At 42.2% G+C, this 20,198-nt stretch overlaps 1 protein-coding gene across 10 annotated transcripts in view; it reads right to left on the reverse strand.

Annotated features, from left to right (window-relative positions):
- Window positions 1-20,198, reverse strand: part of LOC107996620 (calmodulin-like) — a 48,830-nt gene that overhangs the window by 21,847 nt on the left and 6,785 nt on the right. For 2 of the 10 annotated variants that reach the window (XM_062071146.1, XM_062071147.1), the window contains exons 2-4: window positions 11,322-11,730; window positions 7,860-8,003; window positions 239-354 (exon numbers count right to left, since the gene is read on the reverse strand). In XM_062071146.1, the coding sequence (XP_061927130.1) occupies window positions 239-354; window positions 7,860-8,003; window positions 11,322-11,730 (669 nt within the window). Of the gene's footprint in view, window positions 1-238; window positions 355-7,859; window positions 8,004-11,321; window positions 11,731-12,453; window positions 14,098-14,169; window positions 14,514-14,572; window positions 15,075-15,146; window positions 15,485-15,740; window positions 16,034-16,834; window positions 17,000-20,198 lie in introns of those variants that run through there. The other 8 variants (XM_062071155.1, XM_062071149.1, XM_062071150.1 and 5 more) reach the window with 8 other exon arrangements.

Raw genomic sequence — 20,198 nt, forward strand, 5'->3', positions numbered from 1 at the left:
AATAATGGAGGATCGGCGTTGTCGGGCCGCTTTGAAACGATCCATTCTAAATTAGCCGGGCGGAGAACGCAATATATACACACACCGAAACGATATATCGGCCGACGATTGTTAAATGAACGGGTGTTCCGTTTCGATGGAATCGTATCTACCGCGCGTTTCCCGTCCCGGCGATGAATTCCGCGATGAAACGGCATCATTTCAAGGAACAAAGGAAAAAGATAAAAGACAAACGTACCCGAAACGCATCCCTCAGCTCCTGCTCTTCCTGATCCTGATCGGTGGGGGCGGTTTCATTCGCACCTATGTTGCTCACGATTTCCACGAACTCTTCGAAGCTGACATTTCCATCTCCTGGAAAAATAAAAAAAAAAAGAAACGTATCATGCACGTCAACCAACGTCGCTCCTATTCTGTTTTTGGGTGAATTTTCGTTTTCTTTTTTTTTTCCTTCCACATTATTCAACAAGATGGCTGCCATTTATCTCAACGCCATTCATCCAGAATCTCTCCCGTTTTCGCGTTTTCTGTTTTTATTGTTTTTTTCTTTTTTTTTTAACAAACAACGTTCTTTATATATCTTATACGTACATTTTTTTATAAACACGAGCACGCTATTCCTTTTACCTCGATAAAATCTTTCTTTTTATTCGAAGGAACGATTTTATTATTCCCTTTCCTCTTTCTCCTTCCTCTCTCTTTTTATTTCGCAGCCGCTATAAGAAAAACTACTTGTTTCGAGCGGTGAAAGAGAGTAGAAAGAGATGATGATGAGAGAACATAAGCCGCGATATCGAGGGATTAACGAACTTTTCGACTAGGATGCGAGCGACGTTCTCAAACAAAAGCTGCTTTCCACCTTTTTTTCGCATGAAAATCGCATTTTCTATTATTTGCATTTTTTTTCTATCTCTTTTCTGTTATCCACCATAGTCTTGGGACCACGTGTGGAATTTTAAAGGGTGGAGCAGGAGAGGAGAAAGAAAGATTCCCTGGACAAAAGTTAAAAATTCGAGATAATTCCCGTGAGAATCAGGTTCGAATAAATTCCGACTGGAATTCCGTAAGAGAATCTAACTTGATTTTTCAAGGAAGTGACAATTTTCCAGGAATGAGAGATCATTAAGAAATGTTAAAAGTTTAAATTTTACCTCTTTTGTCTTTAACCAAATAACTATTTCTTCGCCGAGAAATGTCTTTCTTGGCAATTATCTTCGAGCAAACAATCGAGTACTGTGTATACAGACTACGTAACTCAAGCTAACTGTTGTCACAAGGCTTAGATGCTGAAGGTGGAGTTAAAAGATGGAAGAACGCGTGAGAACGTGTTGTGTGTACCTAATCTATTTGTCTCTCGTTTGCCAGGGGATTATTTATATCGCAATATTTCATCCAAGTGACATTTAATGTAACGAAGATTCGAGAACAAAATTTCAATCTTGCGAGATGAATTTAACTATCATATCTAGGAGACTGCAGCTATGAATTAGAAATTAACGTTATACAATCTCGATGATTTATGAATAACCGTGAAATATAATTCGTCACCAATCTCTTTATATTCTTGCCAATGTTTTGTCTACGATAATTGCATCTAATTTATAATCGTGTCTAAAAATACGTGCCTATTCCTATTGTACGATCAGTAATTATCCTTAAAAGACTTATATAGCGATATAACTCGAAAAATATACTTTGAAAGCTATATAAATAAATATATGTAAATTTTATTTCCATCGAACACGATTCCGATTCTAAATTTTTAATCGAACAATAAATTTTTCGCCAATTTTTTCTCGTCCACCTCGATAAAAAAAATTTCGAAAATTATTCCCAAGCGGATACGATTCTTCGGAGAATTATTTTTGAGAATCCACTCGTAGTTCAAGAAACATCGTCTCGTCACAATAATAATAGTTATCTCGTACGTGGAAACGTGTCTCATTGGTAAAACCCAAGGAAACGACGAAACGCAATCCATAAAATTTACACACGTGTCTTCTTCCAACTTGTAGCAATAAGTCAGTAAGGTGGATATCGTTCAAACAGAACTCTTCATCCCGCCCCTCCCCTTATACGATCCAAATATTATTCCATCGTAGTATCTCGCGACTTAGACGCGATTAACGCCTCTTGTATCTTAGGAAGATTTCGAACGCTTCTACACATGTACGTATATGTACGTGAAGCGTGTCTAACTCGATGTTCATTTGAACTTATGCACACGAAGTTATCGCGGCACGTTTACAAAGATAAGCAACGTTCGTTCGTACGAACGATTAAACGTCCCGGCTAGGCGTGAAGAATTACTCTTAACGTCCTCCGTTTTTTTTTTCCACGACAAATTGGATTATCGCCATTCGAGATTCGAATGGAAATCGGAGGATTTCTTTCGTTCCACCAACTGGAAACCTTTCGAAATCGACAAAACTGTTATCATGTTTCCGGCTAACCTGTTCCAATTAAAAAAAAAAATCTACCCGAAAACACGCCGCAAAAAAAAAAAAAATAGAAATAAAAAGAACGGAGAAAACTGAAACATGGCCTCTGGACGATATGAAAATTATATTTATATACGGATTATGTACGTTTAATTGATAATTTTTCAGCAGTTTGTTTATTAAACGCAGAATTATCAGCAGAATTATGAGTGCTGAGTCATATACGCGTAATTCTTGTCGCTAATCACTCAGACTTCTTTTTAAAAAAGTATATAAACAAAAATACAACAATTTTTAGTTTTTGAATTTATTTCATGACTCGTTACTAAAAAAAAAAGAATATTGTAATCAGAGACGCGAAAAATCTAAATCTAAATCGTTAAGTAGGCGAGGAAATTTTAATTGGTGGATCATTAGAAGATTTACCACGAGTTAACAGGCTCGGGTGTCGCTAAAACCGAGCTACCCCCAGCTTGTCTTTGGATAAAAGTCTGCATCGGCTTTTGCACCCACTTGCCTTACGTTTATTCCACCTTTTTCTTTTTTTTGAACGCCGCGGTTATGCTCGGACGCATTGGTATGCGCGTGGCACACATGGACCAGGTTCACGTGAAGTACTCTCGGTTTACTTATCCCGGAGTTTGGACGGGAAATTTCAGGAACGCGGCCAACGACATAATCAGAGTAACCGCGCACCACTTTGGAATCTCTCGACGAGTCTTGAGATTCCCCCGTCCCAACTCGCCGAGTTCATCGACAAAGAGCGTGGCGGAAAACCGTGCTCTCCTTGAAAAGTAGTCGCTTCGCGATCCTCAGCCACCTCTCACGGAATAAATTAGAGCTTGTGCGCAGCGTTTCCTCCAAAAAAAAAAAAGAAAAAAGAAAAAAGAAAAAAAGAAAAAATATACCCATTAATTCTTTTCAAAACTTATATTTCATCCGTTGTCAAAATTGTTTACCGAAGAAGAATTATTTTATTTTTTTCTTTTCCCCCCTCTCTCTCTTTTGTTTCGTTTGTTCGTGCGACAAACAGGATAGATTTCGATTCGTTCTTTTCGTATTTCATCGGAATTTTCCGCAATTTGTAGACTGCGTTAAACTCGTGAATAATTGCGAGTGAACGTGAATAATCGCGGAGAAAAGGAAAAAGAAAGGAAAATATGGAGAAACATAGCTTCACGAAGGTGCGATAGCAAGCCCAAGGATTACATTTGTTACAGAAGTCGTAAATTTAAAATTCGTCGCGCGTTTCTAGACTAAGGAAGGATCGGCGCGTATAAACGGTAACGAAACGAATGGCTGCACGAATGAACCGCAATTCATTCAACCGCATTTCCCTCGCATCTCCCGCAAGAAAAACGTAAAGAAGATAAAGCGGGAATGCATCTCTCGCGCTTGTTCAATTTGTTCGAACCGCGAACCGTGACGAACGGTTACGTATCTTTACGGTTACGTCCATATCCTTGATATCAGGATGGAATCGAGATCAATACACGTATATATAACACCATACTGTTCCGAAACGTCTAAATATTATTACATATACGTTTAGAAAAATTGGTAACAATGATAAGTATGGTTGTTGAGCGCAGACAGCAGGACGCTTCATCGATACGTTTCACACGATTTCCGAGGAAGTGGCGTCAAAGACGAACCGGCGAGGAGGATCACCTAAGGAACCTAATACATCTCTGATGGATATGACGTGGTATGGAATATGCAGAAACCGTGCGGCAAAACAAAATTACAATGGGAAGGGATCGTTGTTTATTCAACAGGATCAGTTTGTCCGTGCAGTTAGTTAGAATTTTGATCGTTTTGTAAATCGAATCCACTCACGTAGCCCGGTATCGATGGTGGTTCACTTTGAAAGAGAGATTCTCGTTTTGTAGGAAATCGAAACTCTACGCCCTCTCATATCGTTTCTATGTATGTACATAAGCTCTGTGTACATTAGACGCGTAATAGTTGTACGCGAATGTTTTGCATTTCGAGCGAAACGTTTTAATCCTTCCTTTCCATGGTTCAACAACGCATGGTTCGCTCCCAACGTTTGGAAATATTTCGCGATATATCCGTATTGATAAATGTTAGTCACCTCGGATGGAACGGGAAATTTAGGTGTCGTCGATAAAGATAACGGTGATTCGGGGCGCGTCGGTAACGATTCATCGATCGAAAAACCATCAAACGAATCAATTTTAATTGTGATTCGTTCCCCGGCCCGTCTGTATTTCAACCTCTAAAAATAACACGTTACACGAAGCGTTTCAAAGCGTGGACAAAGCTAGTGAAAAATCGAGGACGATGCAGTCGTCGGTTTGCTCGCTCGATTTGAATTTCCACGTATTTCCAATAAAACGAATTTTCAAAAATCTTCGTAACATCGATAAAATTCTACCTCGCAGTATCTTGATGCTAGATGAAATCGTTATGATATTAAGGTGCTGCTTCGTTCGAGATTTCGTTCATTTAACAATACGATGATCTCGAATTTGAAAACTCGTTCGTTCGGATGAATCAGCGTGCCGTGCGAAATATCTTCAAAATTAATTTGGACGAACTTTCAATGCAACGTTGTGCATTATATGGAATAGAGAGAGGAACACATTCCACGAGCGAGCACTCACTTACCCGCCCTTTTTCACCGGTTCATTTATAAAATTCTCCCCAATTTCCGAATACTTTGAAATTCCACTCGCAATTTCTACTCGAACTCGCAACGCGCCAACTTTCCCTTCCACGTAATGACAATAGCAAACAACAGCGTGCAAACCCGTGCAAGCACCGTACGAAAGTTTCGACGTGATGAATTGATTCGCACAGATCTCCTCGCGGATTAAAAATAAACTCGAAATCCGAGCTGGAGATTCTCGTTTCCAATCCCTGGGACCGATATTCCTACCTTCGTGACTGCAATTTATACGGAAGCAACCAACCTCCAAGCCAATTTCTCACGACCGCTAATTCTCGCGTAAACCTGGCGGACTCGTACGATAACAGGGATAGCGAAAATCAATTTTCGCCTCGTTCCTCCAACTTTCTCGCACACGTGCACCGTGAATAACGATCCGTGGCTTCGAGTTGCACGTGGAGCGACCGTCCATGATCCGTGCCGATCGACCAGCGCCGACTTCCGCGACGCACGCAGCAACGTCCGACACACCGATCGACGTGGCACCGTGGTTCGATTGACGTTCGATGCGTGGAATGGTCCGCACTGGATCGTTGCTGAGTCGAGACCGGCAGAGAAGCGGATCCATTGAAACGAGGCGATGGATGTCGGATCGAAACGATGTCATCGTCGCTGGAATCTCTACTGATATATATATATATATATATATATATATATATATATTTTTCTCCGTTTTTTCTTCTCCGCTTTTGTATCCCCGCGTCGATGTGTCATAGGAATTTCTCCTTTCTTTCTTTTCTCTATTTCTTTTTTCCTTTTTTTCTCTTTTTCTCTTTGCGCGCACACAACAAACGTACTCGTTGGTCGATGCATCCCACGCGCACTGGTCTCGTTTCCTTGTCTACTTCTAATTACTCGTACATCAGCTTCCAAGTATCGAAATTCGAATTCGGTGCTGGCCGAGTAAAGCGTTGAAACTGGATGCTGGAATTCTTCCATTGTGTTTCCATTCCATAAAGGAATTACATAAATGCCATTACCAAATATTGGTAGTTACGTTTGGTTAAGTGCGAGACGGAAGACAAATTCTCGTTAAATTCTTCAGTGAGAGGTGTAACTTGTTTAGAAACGGCAAACATTATTCGATTAGTTCTCGCAACGGTTCGAGCAATCCGACTCGTAATCAAGCGCTCAGCTTCCCGAAGCTGGTGGAGAGAAACTGTTGTTAAAAAGTCGCTCGAGCGAGACGGCGACGAGTAAATAAATAAGATAAGAAAATTCTCGTTCCCTCGAAGATTTCGAATCGAGATCGATTGAAAAGGCGCATCGATTGGCGTCGATTCGTTGTTTATTTACCGGTCCCGTCGTGAAATTAATAAAAATCGCGTGAACGCGATCGAGCCTTTCACGAGCGACACGTCGGCACAAAGCTGACCGGCGTAATAACTTGGCGACACACGTCACATAGAGAGGGAAAATTTTACGCGCCGTAAACACGATTCGCAATTGACCGCGACAGCTTTCGGATTCGTTACGGCAAATGGGCCAGCGTGGCGTTTGTTTAGACGTGCGGTTAATTTCGCGGAACAATTTCCGTTTTTAACGAAGGCTTTTCGCGCAAAATCACGGTTGCAGCTCAAGTACGTACGCAATTTGATTAAGATGAAATCTCATCCCGCTTACGCTACATATTTCTTTGCGCCGATTTTCTTCAACGAACCAATCTCATTTCACGATTCCAGCATGATATGTGAATGAATGAACAAGCACAACGAGAAGATTTTTAACGCATTCCCGGTTTTTGGGTCCGAATAAATATGTGAATATTCTTAATAATAAAATATTTCGAAAGATTTTTGTTCCTAAAGCAGAGAATCAACGACGCTTGCGATAAAGGAGATTAGCTTTTTGGAGGAAGGAGGAATCAGCAACAGGTATCGATACCCTTATATGCATCCCATCGAATATCGTTGCGAAGAAGCGCGGTGAACTAAGAGCAACACGATTTCTCTTCGCGCGATTTTAGATTCGGTTCGCTTGCCACGATGATCGCGCAACAAAACAAAAACAGCGAGCGTAGTTCAATTTTCAATAAAATCCGCGTCTTATTTTCCTATCCTCGTCTAACGTAAAAAAATTAAGGAAACAGGGAAATTTCAATCGCTTCGTAGGAATGATCTCCAATTCTCAACCATTTCATTTCGAAAACGTAACATCAATGAAACGAAACATCTCTTCCTCGCTACTGATGACGTCCAAAAAACTATGCAGTCGAGGAAAGTTGAGCTCAGCTCTCTCAGAGGAAAATTAAGAGCGGCGCTTGAATTGGGCGGAGAAGCGTAACATAATTACACGAGTTCGAGGAATCTCGAATATCGCCTTCTTCCACTGTTCGTCCGCGGATCCAAGTTCGTGAAACAACGTCAACAAAGCCGATTCGCTCGTTCGAGAGCGTGCAAAGAGACTCGTCGCATCCAATTCGAACGTGGCTCTAATGAATTTAACCACGTGGTCGGAAACGACGTTACGAATTTTAACGAATCCTGGCCCCTGCTCGTATTCCTGAACGCGCCGCGTGCACGGTTTCGTTTTCGGATCGTTGAATATTAATGGGAAATTTTCGATTAACGCCACGTCCGAGGGTGGCTTTCGAGAGAGACGATGCATTTCGTTCGCTCCGCTTTCGTGATACACCTCTGTATCCGGGTTAATAGAATAGCGTGCCATTACCACCGTTCAAAAATATAATGGAAAATATTTGGAACGGGAAAGAAAATGCTTACCGTCGATGTCGATCTCCTGCAACATGGTGCGCAGCTCCTCGGCCCTCGCGAATTGCCCCAACGAGCGCATCACCCTGCCGAGTTCCTCCTTCGTGATGCTTCCGTCCCCGTCCTTGTCGAACAGTCTGAACGCTTCCCTGAATTCTAAAAGCAGAGTAAAGAAATTCGATTAAATAAATATAAACCGCTACCAGCCGAGTTTTTGCTCGTGGCGGGCTAAATAGGAGGTTGTTGTCAAGATTGAGTCGGGCGAGAAGGGAAGATTAAAGGCGAGAATCGCGGGAAAAGTGTTTAAGGAACGTGCCACGGAGTGGCGCGCAGTGAAATTTCCTTCCGGTCTTAATGCATCGTCGTTCGAATCGCGCGGCGATACTTTGATCGCCAGCTCTACTATATTTAAAATTCTACTCTGCTACGATATTCTCGTAGTTGGAATAATACTCTTAAAGAATTTTTCTCGTTCCAGTCGAGAATAGAAGAACGAACGAAGAAGCGTGTCTCGTGGTTATTAATTATCGGCGGGGAAGGATCGGTCGAAATGGAAGAAATCGAAAAATTGGATGAATCGCGAGTTACGAAGACGAGAGTCGAGGAAGCCCGATCTCTTTTTCCTTTGATGAAGGGGTTGGAAGGGTAAGGGTCATCGGGGATGATTAAACGATCCGATCGATAACATCCCGCGATGTTTGATGCTTGCCACGACGAGAACGATGAGGGAAAGGACAAGCTTGGTCGGATTTGGATCGTCGGTGCTTGACTCGACCGTTTAATAGCCTCGTTTCACGGCCCATTGATTTTGTACGTACCGGCGGGGCTATGGTTTTCCTATAAGCACATTCTGCACCGGCGTATCTGCACGCGCTATTGTGCTCGAGCGATAGACAGAGAGAAAAGGGAAGGGAGAAAGAGAGGGAAAGAGAGAGAGGGCGCGATTTTGCGCTAATGGATAACGGAGAGAAGAAAAACCGCGGGGGAAGGGGCGACGACAAATAGATGCCGCTTAACCCGGTTACTGGTTTGTGCGGTTTTCTGATTTTTCACCCTCCTCCCGTTCGTCCGTTCTTTTTCTTTACTTTACGTTTTTCTTTTACGCGTGCAAAAAAAAAGAAAGAAAGAAAGAAAGAAAAAATAAAGGACGAAAACGATTCGAAAACAATTGGCAGATATAACAGATGAAAGGGAAATTAGAAAAGAAAAAGTCGAGGAGGAATAAGAAGATGGAATGATTTCTCTCGGATGAGAGAATCGTACGTATAATTTAAAAAAAAAAATAGCGCGATAAAAATGGAGGATATCGTTCGACATAAATAAGGGAGATTAAGCCATTAGTTTCTATGTTTCCAGGAAAATCTTCTCGTTTGCCTGAAACGCGAACTGACGGTAAACTTTCGTCATTCGTTTCCTGGAGAAAGTAACGCGAGCAATTTCTCTCGAACATATCGCGGAATGTTTTTCGTGAAAAATATATCTATCGATGTCTATATATATGTGTGTATATATCTTTATGAGCAGACTGCGGATTTTTATGCAGCTGAAACGTGTTCAATATTAAATTAATACATAGAAAATAGGATATAAATATCACGAATTAAAATATATCCAGAAGATAGAGGAAAGAATGAAGTTTTTTGTTTTATCTCGGTTTGTTGCCGAGATATTAGGATTCAAAGTTTGCATAATACTTAAGATGGCGGGAAGATTATGAATAGATCCGTGACCTAGTGACCTACAATTTTTCCTAAAAATGCTTTTCTATGTTTTTTTAGAAATCGCGCATCACGTTTTTCTTAAAAATTTGTCACTCGTCCGGAGTTTGGGATAGGTTATTTAGTGAACGCGAGTTTAAGCAGATAATAAATAATCAAAAATTCTCCTTTCCAACGATCCCTCGCTCAATGACCAGAAATCATTATCTCTAGCGTTTTAAAATTTACCGAATTTTAACACACTTTTAATCGAGCTTCAAAGTGAATTACGCGACAATTTTGCTGTTTATCTATTTATTAAGATATTTTAGATTTTTAGAATTTTAATTGCCAATAAATAAAAAAAGAATACAATGTCAAAAATACTTTTACTTCTTTTTTTTCGTATCAATTAATTTTTGAAATATGCCTATTTACGACCCGCTCTATATCAAATATATATTTTTTTTTGATTAAAATTTTACGGAGCGCATCTGTGAAAAGGGTCAGGCTTAAGCGTAGACGATCGTATCCCTGTCGAAAACAAACGGTGAAAACCATAGCAGTCAGTTCGAATTCTAAACGAACGTACGTCACGATACTTCTGATTGCTTGTGACGTAAACGTCAAAAAAAGCAGTTGCCATCCAACTCACAGTTAGAAATTTAGTCTCTCCGTGATCCACTTGTCAACGTATATCAACGATACGTATATGACGAGGAAACTGCTCGTTGCGTTGGTATATTCCAAGTTTCTCCCCTGTTTTGACAGAGCTAACGAAGTGGCGGCTTGTAACGACGATTGAATATGCTATACATGTACGTATGTATATCTGATAACTGAAACGTGAAACGATTCTTTCCAATTTGCGTGCAAAACGTAAGCCGCGCAACATGGTTCTTTTCGGAATTTCTTTCATACGATGTCTCGTATGAGGGATCAATGATTAATTAAAGGAAAAAATACGTTATATTTGATACCTCTGTCTATCTCTCCACTGTTTTCTGTTTAATATTATAATTCTCAGTGAAAACACATTTGTTGAAACGCAACAACGCGAACACGATGTTAATTAAATTGATAGTAACAGGTCAAAGTGATATGGATAAATATTTGAAAAACAATGATACTTGCGACTCAATTTATAAACAATAGATTGTGATTGTCAGTGCGTATCTGGATTTTCATTCTCGCGGAATGGATCGGAATTATGAATATAACGAAATGAAAATACTCGCTAATTAATCATGGCAAATGACAGAGGGGTTTGCGTACTTAAAATGGAAACAATTTTATTATCCCCGGATTCAACTATAAACTTACATCGCGTTTATTTAAAACGCATAAATTCTATAATACGATTTAAAAAACATTGCTGGATCGTGATATTTATTTCGCGTCTGATGAAATATCCTCGATATATGTAATTCCAGAAATAATATTCCATTCGTTATCGAAATATAATACAGAAGATGAATTATGAACGGATATTGTTAGGCTTCGTCAAATTGAATTTGTATTAAACGTTACCCCGTTTAATATCACATTTTACGCTCGAAATTTAAACAGAAAATCTTCATTTTGTTGTTTCGTCCGCATCCATTAACACGGATGAAAACGTAAGCTTCGACGTAATTAACGCGAATCTCTTTCGTTTCTTTCAAAAGAAAAAAAGGAAAAAAGCTCCATCGAATAATTAGATCGATTTTAATTAAAAAAAGGAAATCAACCAACTATCGACTATTTTCACGTTTGATTAACGTATATAATCACTCACCTTTCATTTGAGATTTGGATATATTGCTCGGTATCTTGGTGGACGACTCAGAGGCGGATTTTTTCGGCGACGCAGGTAAGGAGAAGAGGACGTTGGTCGACAATTTGTTGGCCTCTGTGGACGAGGAGGCCGTGGTGGACGACGTAGCCGGCGTGGTGGCCGCATGGGGCTGTTGGGCCTGTTGCCGCTGCCTCTGCTCCGTCGCGGTGGACGATATCGACGCCTCCGATTCCGCGGGCACGAGTGGCGCTGCCATTGACGTCACAGTCATCGTGGACGTGGACGTCGGAGTTGTCGGCGTGGTCGTCATCGTCATCGTTATCGTGGCCGTCGACGTCCTCGGGGAACAGCTGCTCGTCGTCTCTTCTTGCCCCTCGCTGTTCCCTACTGTCCCGCTGCTCTGTCTCGTCTGCGAACAATTTTCGTCAAACCTACCTCGTCAAACCATAATTTGCGCATTTTACATTTTTTTCATTACGCGCCGTACAAATTTTGGGAAGAATGAGTTCCTGAGGAAAGGAAACGATAAGCACGCACTCTCTCGAGCGAAACTTCTAACGAAATTTGTTGGAGAGGAGATTTTTGTGCGATTTGTTTCTCGAGGAAACGAAGGAGGAAGAGAAAAGAAGAAAAAGGGAAATCCTTACGAGTTACGATAGCTAGTTGGCAATTGTGAGAGAGGGGCGAGAAAGGAAAGAAGGAAAGAGAGAAAGAAAAAAGAATCGTGATTTAAATCGTTTTCCAATGGACGACGGATCGGGCTAGCCACAGGTGGCACACGACGCACGTAACGATGGACACGGGGAAAACAATGGGACGGAGAATGGGATATTGAATCGAGCGAGAGAGAAAGCTGAGAAATTATGTTTCCTAACCGAGCAGAGGCGACCTCTCTATTGGCCTCCCTTTTTCACGAATCTCTGGATTCGTTTTGCGGGCGAGACGAAACGCGTGGAAACGAGCAATCGGATTTGGCCGACGACGGGAAAGCAAATAGTTCGGTTCGAGTCTACTGCGCGAGAACTAAGAGGGAATTGGTCCAGGTGGAAGTGGAGCGAAAAATGCGCACGAATTTGAACGGTAACGATCGCGAAATTCCTAGTTTCGTGGCTATAAACTTGTAGACACGTACCGCAACCGTATCATCGTGCGAAGTTTATCGGTCGTGCGGCTTAGAAGCGCAACCACAAACGTGTTTTCGCGCTGTTCTCGGTAATCGTGTCACGCCTTGATGGCCGGCTTGACATTCACCTCCCCATACGACGATATATCGCCGCCAGTATCAACACCGAGTAATTGATGGGAGTAATTGATGCGGTCCGTATCACCGGAAGTCGATCAGATTTCGACACGAGGATCTCGTAAAACTATTAGTTAATTTTCCCGATTGAATGGATATCGATTTTCAGAATTGATCCTCTGGGAGGAGGGTTAAAGGATAAATTTTAACTTTCTCTTGATTTTAATCTCGTAAAGGAATTGGAAAAAAAAAATGGATAAGTCGGCGAGAAAGTTTGTCAATTACGGTGTAATTGAAGTGTGGATTTAATAACCGCAATGAAAGAGCTTAACTTTGAATCGAATTGATTTATGAAAGGAACATGGCAGAAAATGGTGGAGTGTATTTCGAGCGGCAGAAAGGAAGTTACGAAGGCGGTTAACTCTATTTAAAGAATACGAAGCTCCGTGTTACTCGGCGACGATAAAAGGCTCTCTCTTCCCGACGTAGCGGAATATCGACATAATGCATACGCGTCACGACGACGATAAACCCGGGATGAGACTACTCGTTGCAAATTGCCGTCAAAACGAGAAAAACATGGCCCGGGGGCGCGGATCGACCACAATCTTTCGCTAAAATCAAGCTCGTGCATGCGACCGCTATAAATTTCATATTCTCGAGAAATGAGTGCTCGTAATTCTCGCGAATATTCTCGCGATAGTCGAACTGGAAGTAGGAACGAATTAAATTTTTCCCTTTTTTTCTTTTTCTTTTCGTTTGCCCAGATTCCGAGGAGGAATCAAAATTTCGATTCGAATGGACAAGGGAAGGGACGTTCGATTTATTGAATTCCGCGTAGCTTTAACGGATCTAGAAAATTACACGGAACATCAGTGAGGAGGAGGACTTTCGAATTTTAAAGCGAACCGACGGAGAAAGTTTGAAAATTTCTTTTTTCCCTTTTCCTTCTTTTTTTTCTCTTCCCTCTTCTCCCTCTATTTTTTTTATAAGTGAATTTTTACAACAAAAGGCCACGAATGAAAACTCTTGGCTCCATCGTTGCAAAAGAGCGGCGATAAAATCGAATTCTCGTTAACTCGTCACGCGATGGCCGATCGCCCGTGACAGTTTTGTGTCCTCCGAATTTCGACGATTCCTCGGATCGTGCGCCGATTTAAATTACATTTCATCGCTGCCGCCCATTGTGGACAAGGCGAACGTAGACTATTTTCCAAGGGGGAGAAGGGGGAGAGGTTCAAATTCCATCCTCGATCCTCGATCCGAGCGCGGATTTCTCGTTTCTGCCTCGTCTTCGCCGACCGCATAAAAGGGCGTGTCTTCGATACCTAATTATAAAAGCGGTTTTAATCCTTCCTCCGTAATCGCTCGTTAGCCATTCCTTCCTTTTTTTTCCTCCCCTATTAACCGTTATCGGACGGTTGTCTTTAATTAGCCGCGTAATTAAAATTCCTTCGGCCGAAACTCGAAAATCGGTGCAAAAAATGAAGCGCGGAGGACCAGCGGTGCAAGAAACGGCGGTTATCTAAACGCGAAACCCTTTTTCTTCGAGCAACTAGAAACTAGAAAATCGTAGCTACGAGGTAAAGGGATCGAAAGAAGAATTACCGGCTGCCCGTTGCAATCTATCATGCAGATAATTCGATTACGCAGCTCCTTCCGAAGCCAGATGGTCCAGTTGCAGTAATCGGCTAATGAAATAATAGGGGACAGGGCGATACACGCGCAAGTTCCAGGCTTTCCAACACCTGGAAATTGCACTGCCACCGATCTTCCGAAACATCGTTTCCGCGGAATTAAGCAGAAAGTCGTGGGATTCGCCGCTCCGTCATCAGTTTTCTCGTCTCGACCCGTCGAAATCGCGGCCGCTCGTATATCGAAGCGGCGTGATAACGACCAGCATCGTTGATAACCTTCTCGACACCGGACCGCTCTCGATTATTTTCTCCCTCGTGGAAACTCAATTAGCAACAACGACTGGACTAATCGCACAAGTTGGAGACATACGTACCACATCACACTCGTACTTGCTATTATCGTTCCCCTTATCGTGGCCCCTGTTTCGAAAGAGTGGCGCGATTCGAATGGAAGAGCAACGACCACGTATCGAGCCTCGCAATAATTAACTCGTCTTAGAGGCGAGCCACTGAACGATTCGACAACGGGTGCTCGATAAAGTTGGGGGGGAAGGCGATTAGATAGACGTGGGGGAGGGGTAAGTTAACGATCGACGATGCACGAATCTTGGCGCAATGATGGTCGGAATGCGGCGGCGGCGGTGATTAAAAGAACGCTTTCTTTGAATACCGATGAGAAAGGTGGCGCGCAAAATGGAATGTCTGATGATATCGCGCGCAATTTTCTGGGTTAAGACGTTTAATTAAAACGCGCGATCGGAAACGGTGTCGGCCGGAAATTGTGCGAATTTCATTGAATTGGCGCGGGGGATCAAAGTAAACGAACGAACGTCATGGAAACGTTCTCCTCGCCTCGTCCAGCTTCGGCCGTAATTATTCGCCGTGGTTAGTCGTTCCGTTTCTGAAATCGCGTCAATTAACGTGGTTAACGTGAAACGAAGTTCTAACCTGTTGTTGAAACACGTTGCGCGACGGAGTTTTGGCCCTCGGCTCTGCGTGAATCGGCGATATTGAGTTAGGAAGAACTGAAGGTCGAGGTGGGTTATAGAATCGGAGAAGAAACACGCGACGAAGGTGAAGAGAAACGTTGGAGATGCAAAGCGGTCGATGGTGGATAGGAGGAAGGAAGTTTTCGAAGGGTTGAGTCGGTGGCGCGATAAGACTCGGCACTCGATCACTCTTGTCTCGTATTTTGATTGAACGAGAAACGAGAAAACTTCGACTGACTTGAACGCGCTGACGATTTGCATGCGACTACCGAGTCCGTGCCGGCCTGCATACGAGAGATAGCATTTTATGCCGCTATTAAGCGTTTAATTTTTTTTCTCTCGCTGGAAAAAAGATTGGAGAAGATTGGCGGAACTATCGAAAGTTACGTTAGTTTTTTATAATTGATCTTGGGTAACGAGAGAAAAAAAGTAAAATACGGCGATCGAATATTCGTAAAATTTACATAATTTTATGCTTCCCCTGTAAAAATCAGCACCCTATTTCACAGATCACATCGCGTTTTAACGAACCAAAAGAAGCCAAGTTACGTACCATCGATGCGATAGCGATTTATTTTTAACCAGAATGCATATATTTAAGAAATTATACACACACACACACATATATATATATTCGACGAAATTTCACCGATTCCAAATTCCAAATTTCCCGAATTAATGCAATTTGCAGACGATGTGTACGCGTGGTTACGGCGTTTTCGTTCTACAAATTTCGGCATACGAAATTTACATAAACGCAAACTGCTACGACAAGCTGGTATCTTGCAGTAAGCGAGTAAGCAACTGCCTGCTCGACATTATCCGATCGACGGAGTCGAACACCGGTTCCCCGAGAATTCCACCTGCGCTGACCGCGTCTGGGAATCTTTCTAATATTCAAGAGCGTTTCTCGAGATAACTAGATAAGACACAGCCCGAGTGTATCAGCGGCGAGAGCATGCGGTTAAAGTATCCTCTCTTGTCGCTCAATCTTCTCTCCCTCCGATCGTTTTCTACCACCCTTTACGACCTGCCTCCTTGAAAATAACGTCGAAACCTGTTCTCGCGCGCGGGGAACGAACCATTCTCTCGAATTCACGGGGAGGTGTTGTGCAATTTGAGCACTCGGCGCTATTAATAGGGAATTACCAAGAATTAACCGATTAATCGGCAAGTTGGAAAGGGAGAGAAACGCGTTGAGGGCGAACTCGTTAGCGTTGCGGCTGACCGCCCGTTTACGACCGATTTCGCGCGACACGCCGCCATAATTCAGCTTATGAGAAAGGAAATGATGCCGATATTTCTAATCCTCCCTTAGAATCCCGCAATTCGATTCCTCGATCCGAAAGTTTTCAAAGGACAATTCGATTCGTCATTTCGTACATATTATATCGTTTACTTTTTCTCGTTTTTCCTTTTTTATTGCGAAAGAAAGATAATTCTTTGGATAACGAAGGCCATCTGATATCTTCGATCGATCGAAGGAAAACACATTTTACACCTTCCCCCGGTAAAGGTTGAAGGAACAGTTATCGCGATTTTCTTCAACGCGGGATAAAGGTTTATCTTTTGACGATACATTTCTTCGAAGACGGGAGGAGAGGAGCGAGGTCGAGATCGAAAGAAAACACACGGCCCATTTCATACCTTCCCAAGATTTTTCCCTCTGTTTCTATTACCGCGATCTTTCTCCAAATTATTATTTCTTTTTAATAAAGAACACGAAACTCGATCACTCGATATACGATAATTTAATATTGTTCGTTCGAATAGACAGGCGAACAAGAAAAAAGAAAGAAAAAAAGAACAATCGCGGCTGGAGTAAACGACGGTAAATAATAGACAACTGGATAGACAACTCTCTTGTCACTCGGCGCTTTTAAATCACGCGCTTGTTTCCTCCTGTATTGAATAGCTTGATTATTCGCAACGGATCAACGACACCGTTCATCGCCTCGTCCATTAAATCCTTTGTTCCGTTCGGACGCGTATCTCGCCGAATAGCGGCGAGGCGAATCGAGATACGAATACATGATCCGGCCTCGAGGTTGGCGACAAACGCGGCCCACCCCGGCGGGGTGACGCATGGGCCTACGTGTCAAGTGCGACCCCACACTCGGAGGAATTTAGCATCGCACGTGGATTCGACGGAGTTCGCCGAGTGTTTATATCACACGGGGCTTGTGTGCGCCGCGATATTTCCTCTTCGGGCGCGTTTCTTTTTCTTTCTTTCTTTTACGCGGCGACGAATACGTGTTTCGAGGCGGGCCATGCTTTTTCAAAAGCAATCCGACTCGCCTCGGCTACCATGCTATACGAATCAACGTGCGTGGAAAGGGGGAATGGGGAAAGGGAAACCGATGCGGCTGGCCGATGATGCGATAATGCGAAGAGCGCCGCAAGAAAGTGATTAAATTTTCTCGTTTAATCATTCCTCATCCCGCTCGTTCATCCATCTTCGAAGCGTCGTATCTCGGGTTTCAAATTTGTTACGGCTAACGAGAAGGAAACACTCGAAAAAGGAGAAGCGTCTCGCGATGGAGCAGTCTGTCAAATACTTATTGGGTTATTGTAATGTTTCGTTGCTTGCATGATCTAAAATGGAGTACTTGACCGATACGTGAGCATTTAAGTACAGATAATGGGAATAACGAAAGGGAGTGGAATTTTGAATTTCACTTGGGATGCGAGCCGACGAAAGAAAGAAACGCGCTTGATTTTTGTCCGGCGTTTATCGGATCGGTAAGGAAGGCGAAGGAAATTTGGAAATCTAGCTGCGTCAGCGACTTTCTTATTACGCGTCCTTTTAAGTTGAGGATGCTTGGTCGTCGAGGAAACTCGTTACCTCCGTCAAATTGTCCCCGGGTAGCTCGCGAAAATCGAGGACAATGCAATTCGACGCTGAAAACTGAAAAGGAACGGACGACTCTGCTTATCGGTTAATTACAGAGTACGCTGTTGCTTGCTCGTTAATCGTTTAAAAGTGCTACGATTACCGAGAAGATTTTTAATTGTTAGCTGAAATCCTTTCTTTAAAGGATAAAGCTCGAGAAGGAATTCGCCATTCACGAAGGAACACCGAGGGATAGCTCAGGCAGTTATCAACTTGTCTCATCCTTGGGATAACGTAAAGGGATTTCAAGGGTGTTTTTATTTTTTAAGTTTTGTCGTTCCTTCGAGCGACACGACACGTTGCATAAAATCCCAAACGTTCCTTTCTTTACAACCACGCCACCGTGGTTAAAGCTCCCAACAGATTTACCTTTACTCGATATTCGTGCTCTCGTATTAAACAAGAAAGGCGTTTCGCGTCTTTTCCCCGCCGTTATTCTTTTACGATTACACCAAAGAATTTTCACGGTCATAACGGCCGAACGTTTCGTTCTTCCCGCCCTCGGATGGCCCTGTTATTTTCCTGCCGTTACTCGAAATAAAGCTTCATTATCATTTCCCGATAAAGGCGGCACGAATTTCGAGAGAAAAGCAAGTCAAAAGATCGTCGCGCGGTAAGTGGTGTTCCAGGATACACGGGAATGTTTACATATTCAATCGATGGGTATGCAGATGAAACGTTGCGCATCGATTGGGACCGGGAATAGGTGAATGGAAGAAGTAAAAAAGAAGAGATGAAAAAAAGTTCGAGTTGGGTTTCGTATAAAAAACGTAGGTTGAAAAATATTGATTCGAAACGCAACAAAAATCGATCGGGCAATTTAATTTCACGCTGTTTTGAAAGAAAAGAAAAGAAGAAAAAAACGAACAAAAATAAACAAGAGCGCGAATATATACATCCTATTCAAAAATTCCTCCTATTTCCTCTTATTTCCTCGCAACGAGGCAGAGCGGAGAGCCCCGTCGAAACTGTCGAAATTGTGAAATTTATTCTCGTTATAAACGAGATCGATGTCGCACACTGTGTCTTAATTTTAAAATATTGCCGGTGGATATCGCCTTATCGCGATGTCCTTCGCGTTAATTGCCTCCGATCCATCTCGCGTTTTACTACTTACGATACTCGAACAATAGCTGACATTTACGAACGAACGGTGGTGTCCGTCACGTTGGACATGCCGGTTGCCTAGATACAGGGGTTCGGTTCGACAGTAGTCTAAAATTAGAAAGTGCCGGTCTGCCGCATACGATCGGTGTACACGCTACGTTAATACATCGAGAATACGCATAGCCCACGGGTATTATCTTATCAATGTTCCCATGTCAATAGTAGATTTTGATAAAGTGGATCATGATAAAGTTTATCGAACCGTTCTTTTTTTGCTCCAGTAAAAGACATGACGCGCTTTTTGTTCGTCCATTTGTTCGTCCTCCGCGACAACGATTGCAACGCGCGATTATTAGCAATCGCGGAAATGAAATACGATTACGCGCATTACGAGGATCATTCTTGGGAACTTTGCATCGTTCTCCCCCCGAAGATAACGCGAATTTTATGACGCGTTTCACTCGCGTAATTTTATCAGAGGGTGCAAAGGTAGACGGAGTTTAATTTACGAAATTGACTTTGTTTTTGCGCATTTCTCAACGAGTTACGTAAATCACTAACGACCGGCCCGAATACTCGTATATTTTATTAACAACGACAAATGGCCAGTCGTTATGATGAGCTATATCTTTACGGTTATATCGATATTGTGTCTTTGTTTGCGATGATACTTTAAAAATATTCTATTTACGAGATGTATTCGATAAACGAGGCTTGTGTCTTTCAATTTATCGCGATTCCTTTCCAATTTTACGTATCGTGATATAAAGATATATATATATAAAGATAAGTATCGCTAAAATAAATAATAATCTCTACACCTTAATCACCGTGGTCTTTTATATCTTATCTTCGATTATTATACTTCGAGTACTGTAATGAATGGGAGGACATTTCGTTTCCCTTGTAACAAACAGTTTAAATACATTTATCGATTAAACGTCAATTTCATCGCTTAATTACAAAATTCACTTTTCTCTACGAAAATATGTACAATATAATAATAACAAT

Source organism: Apis cerana, linkage group LG2, assembly GCF_029169275.1.
Source record: "Apis cerana isolate GH-2021 linkage group LG2, AcerK_1.0, whole genome shotgun sequence".
Lineage (NCBI taxonomy): Eukaryota > Metazoa > Arthropoda > Insecta > Hymenoptera > Apidae > Apis > Apis cerana.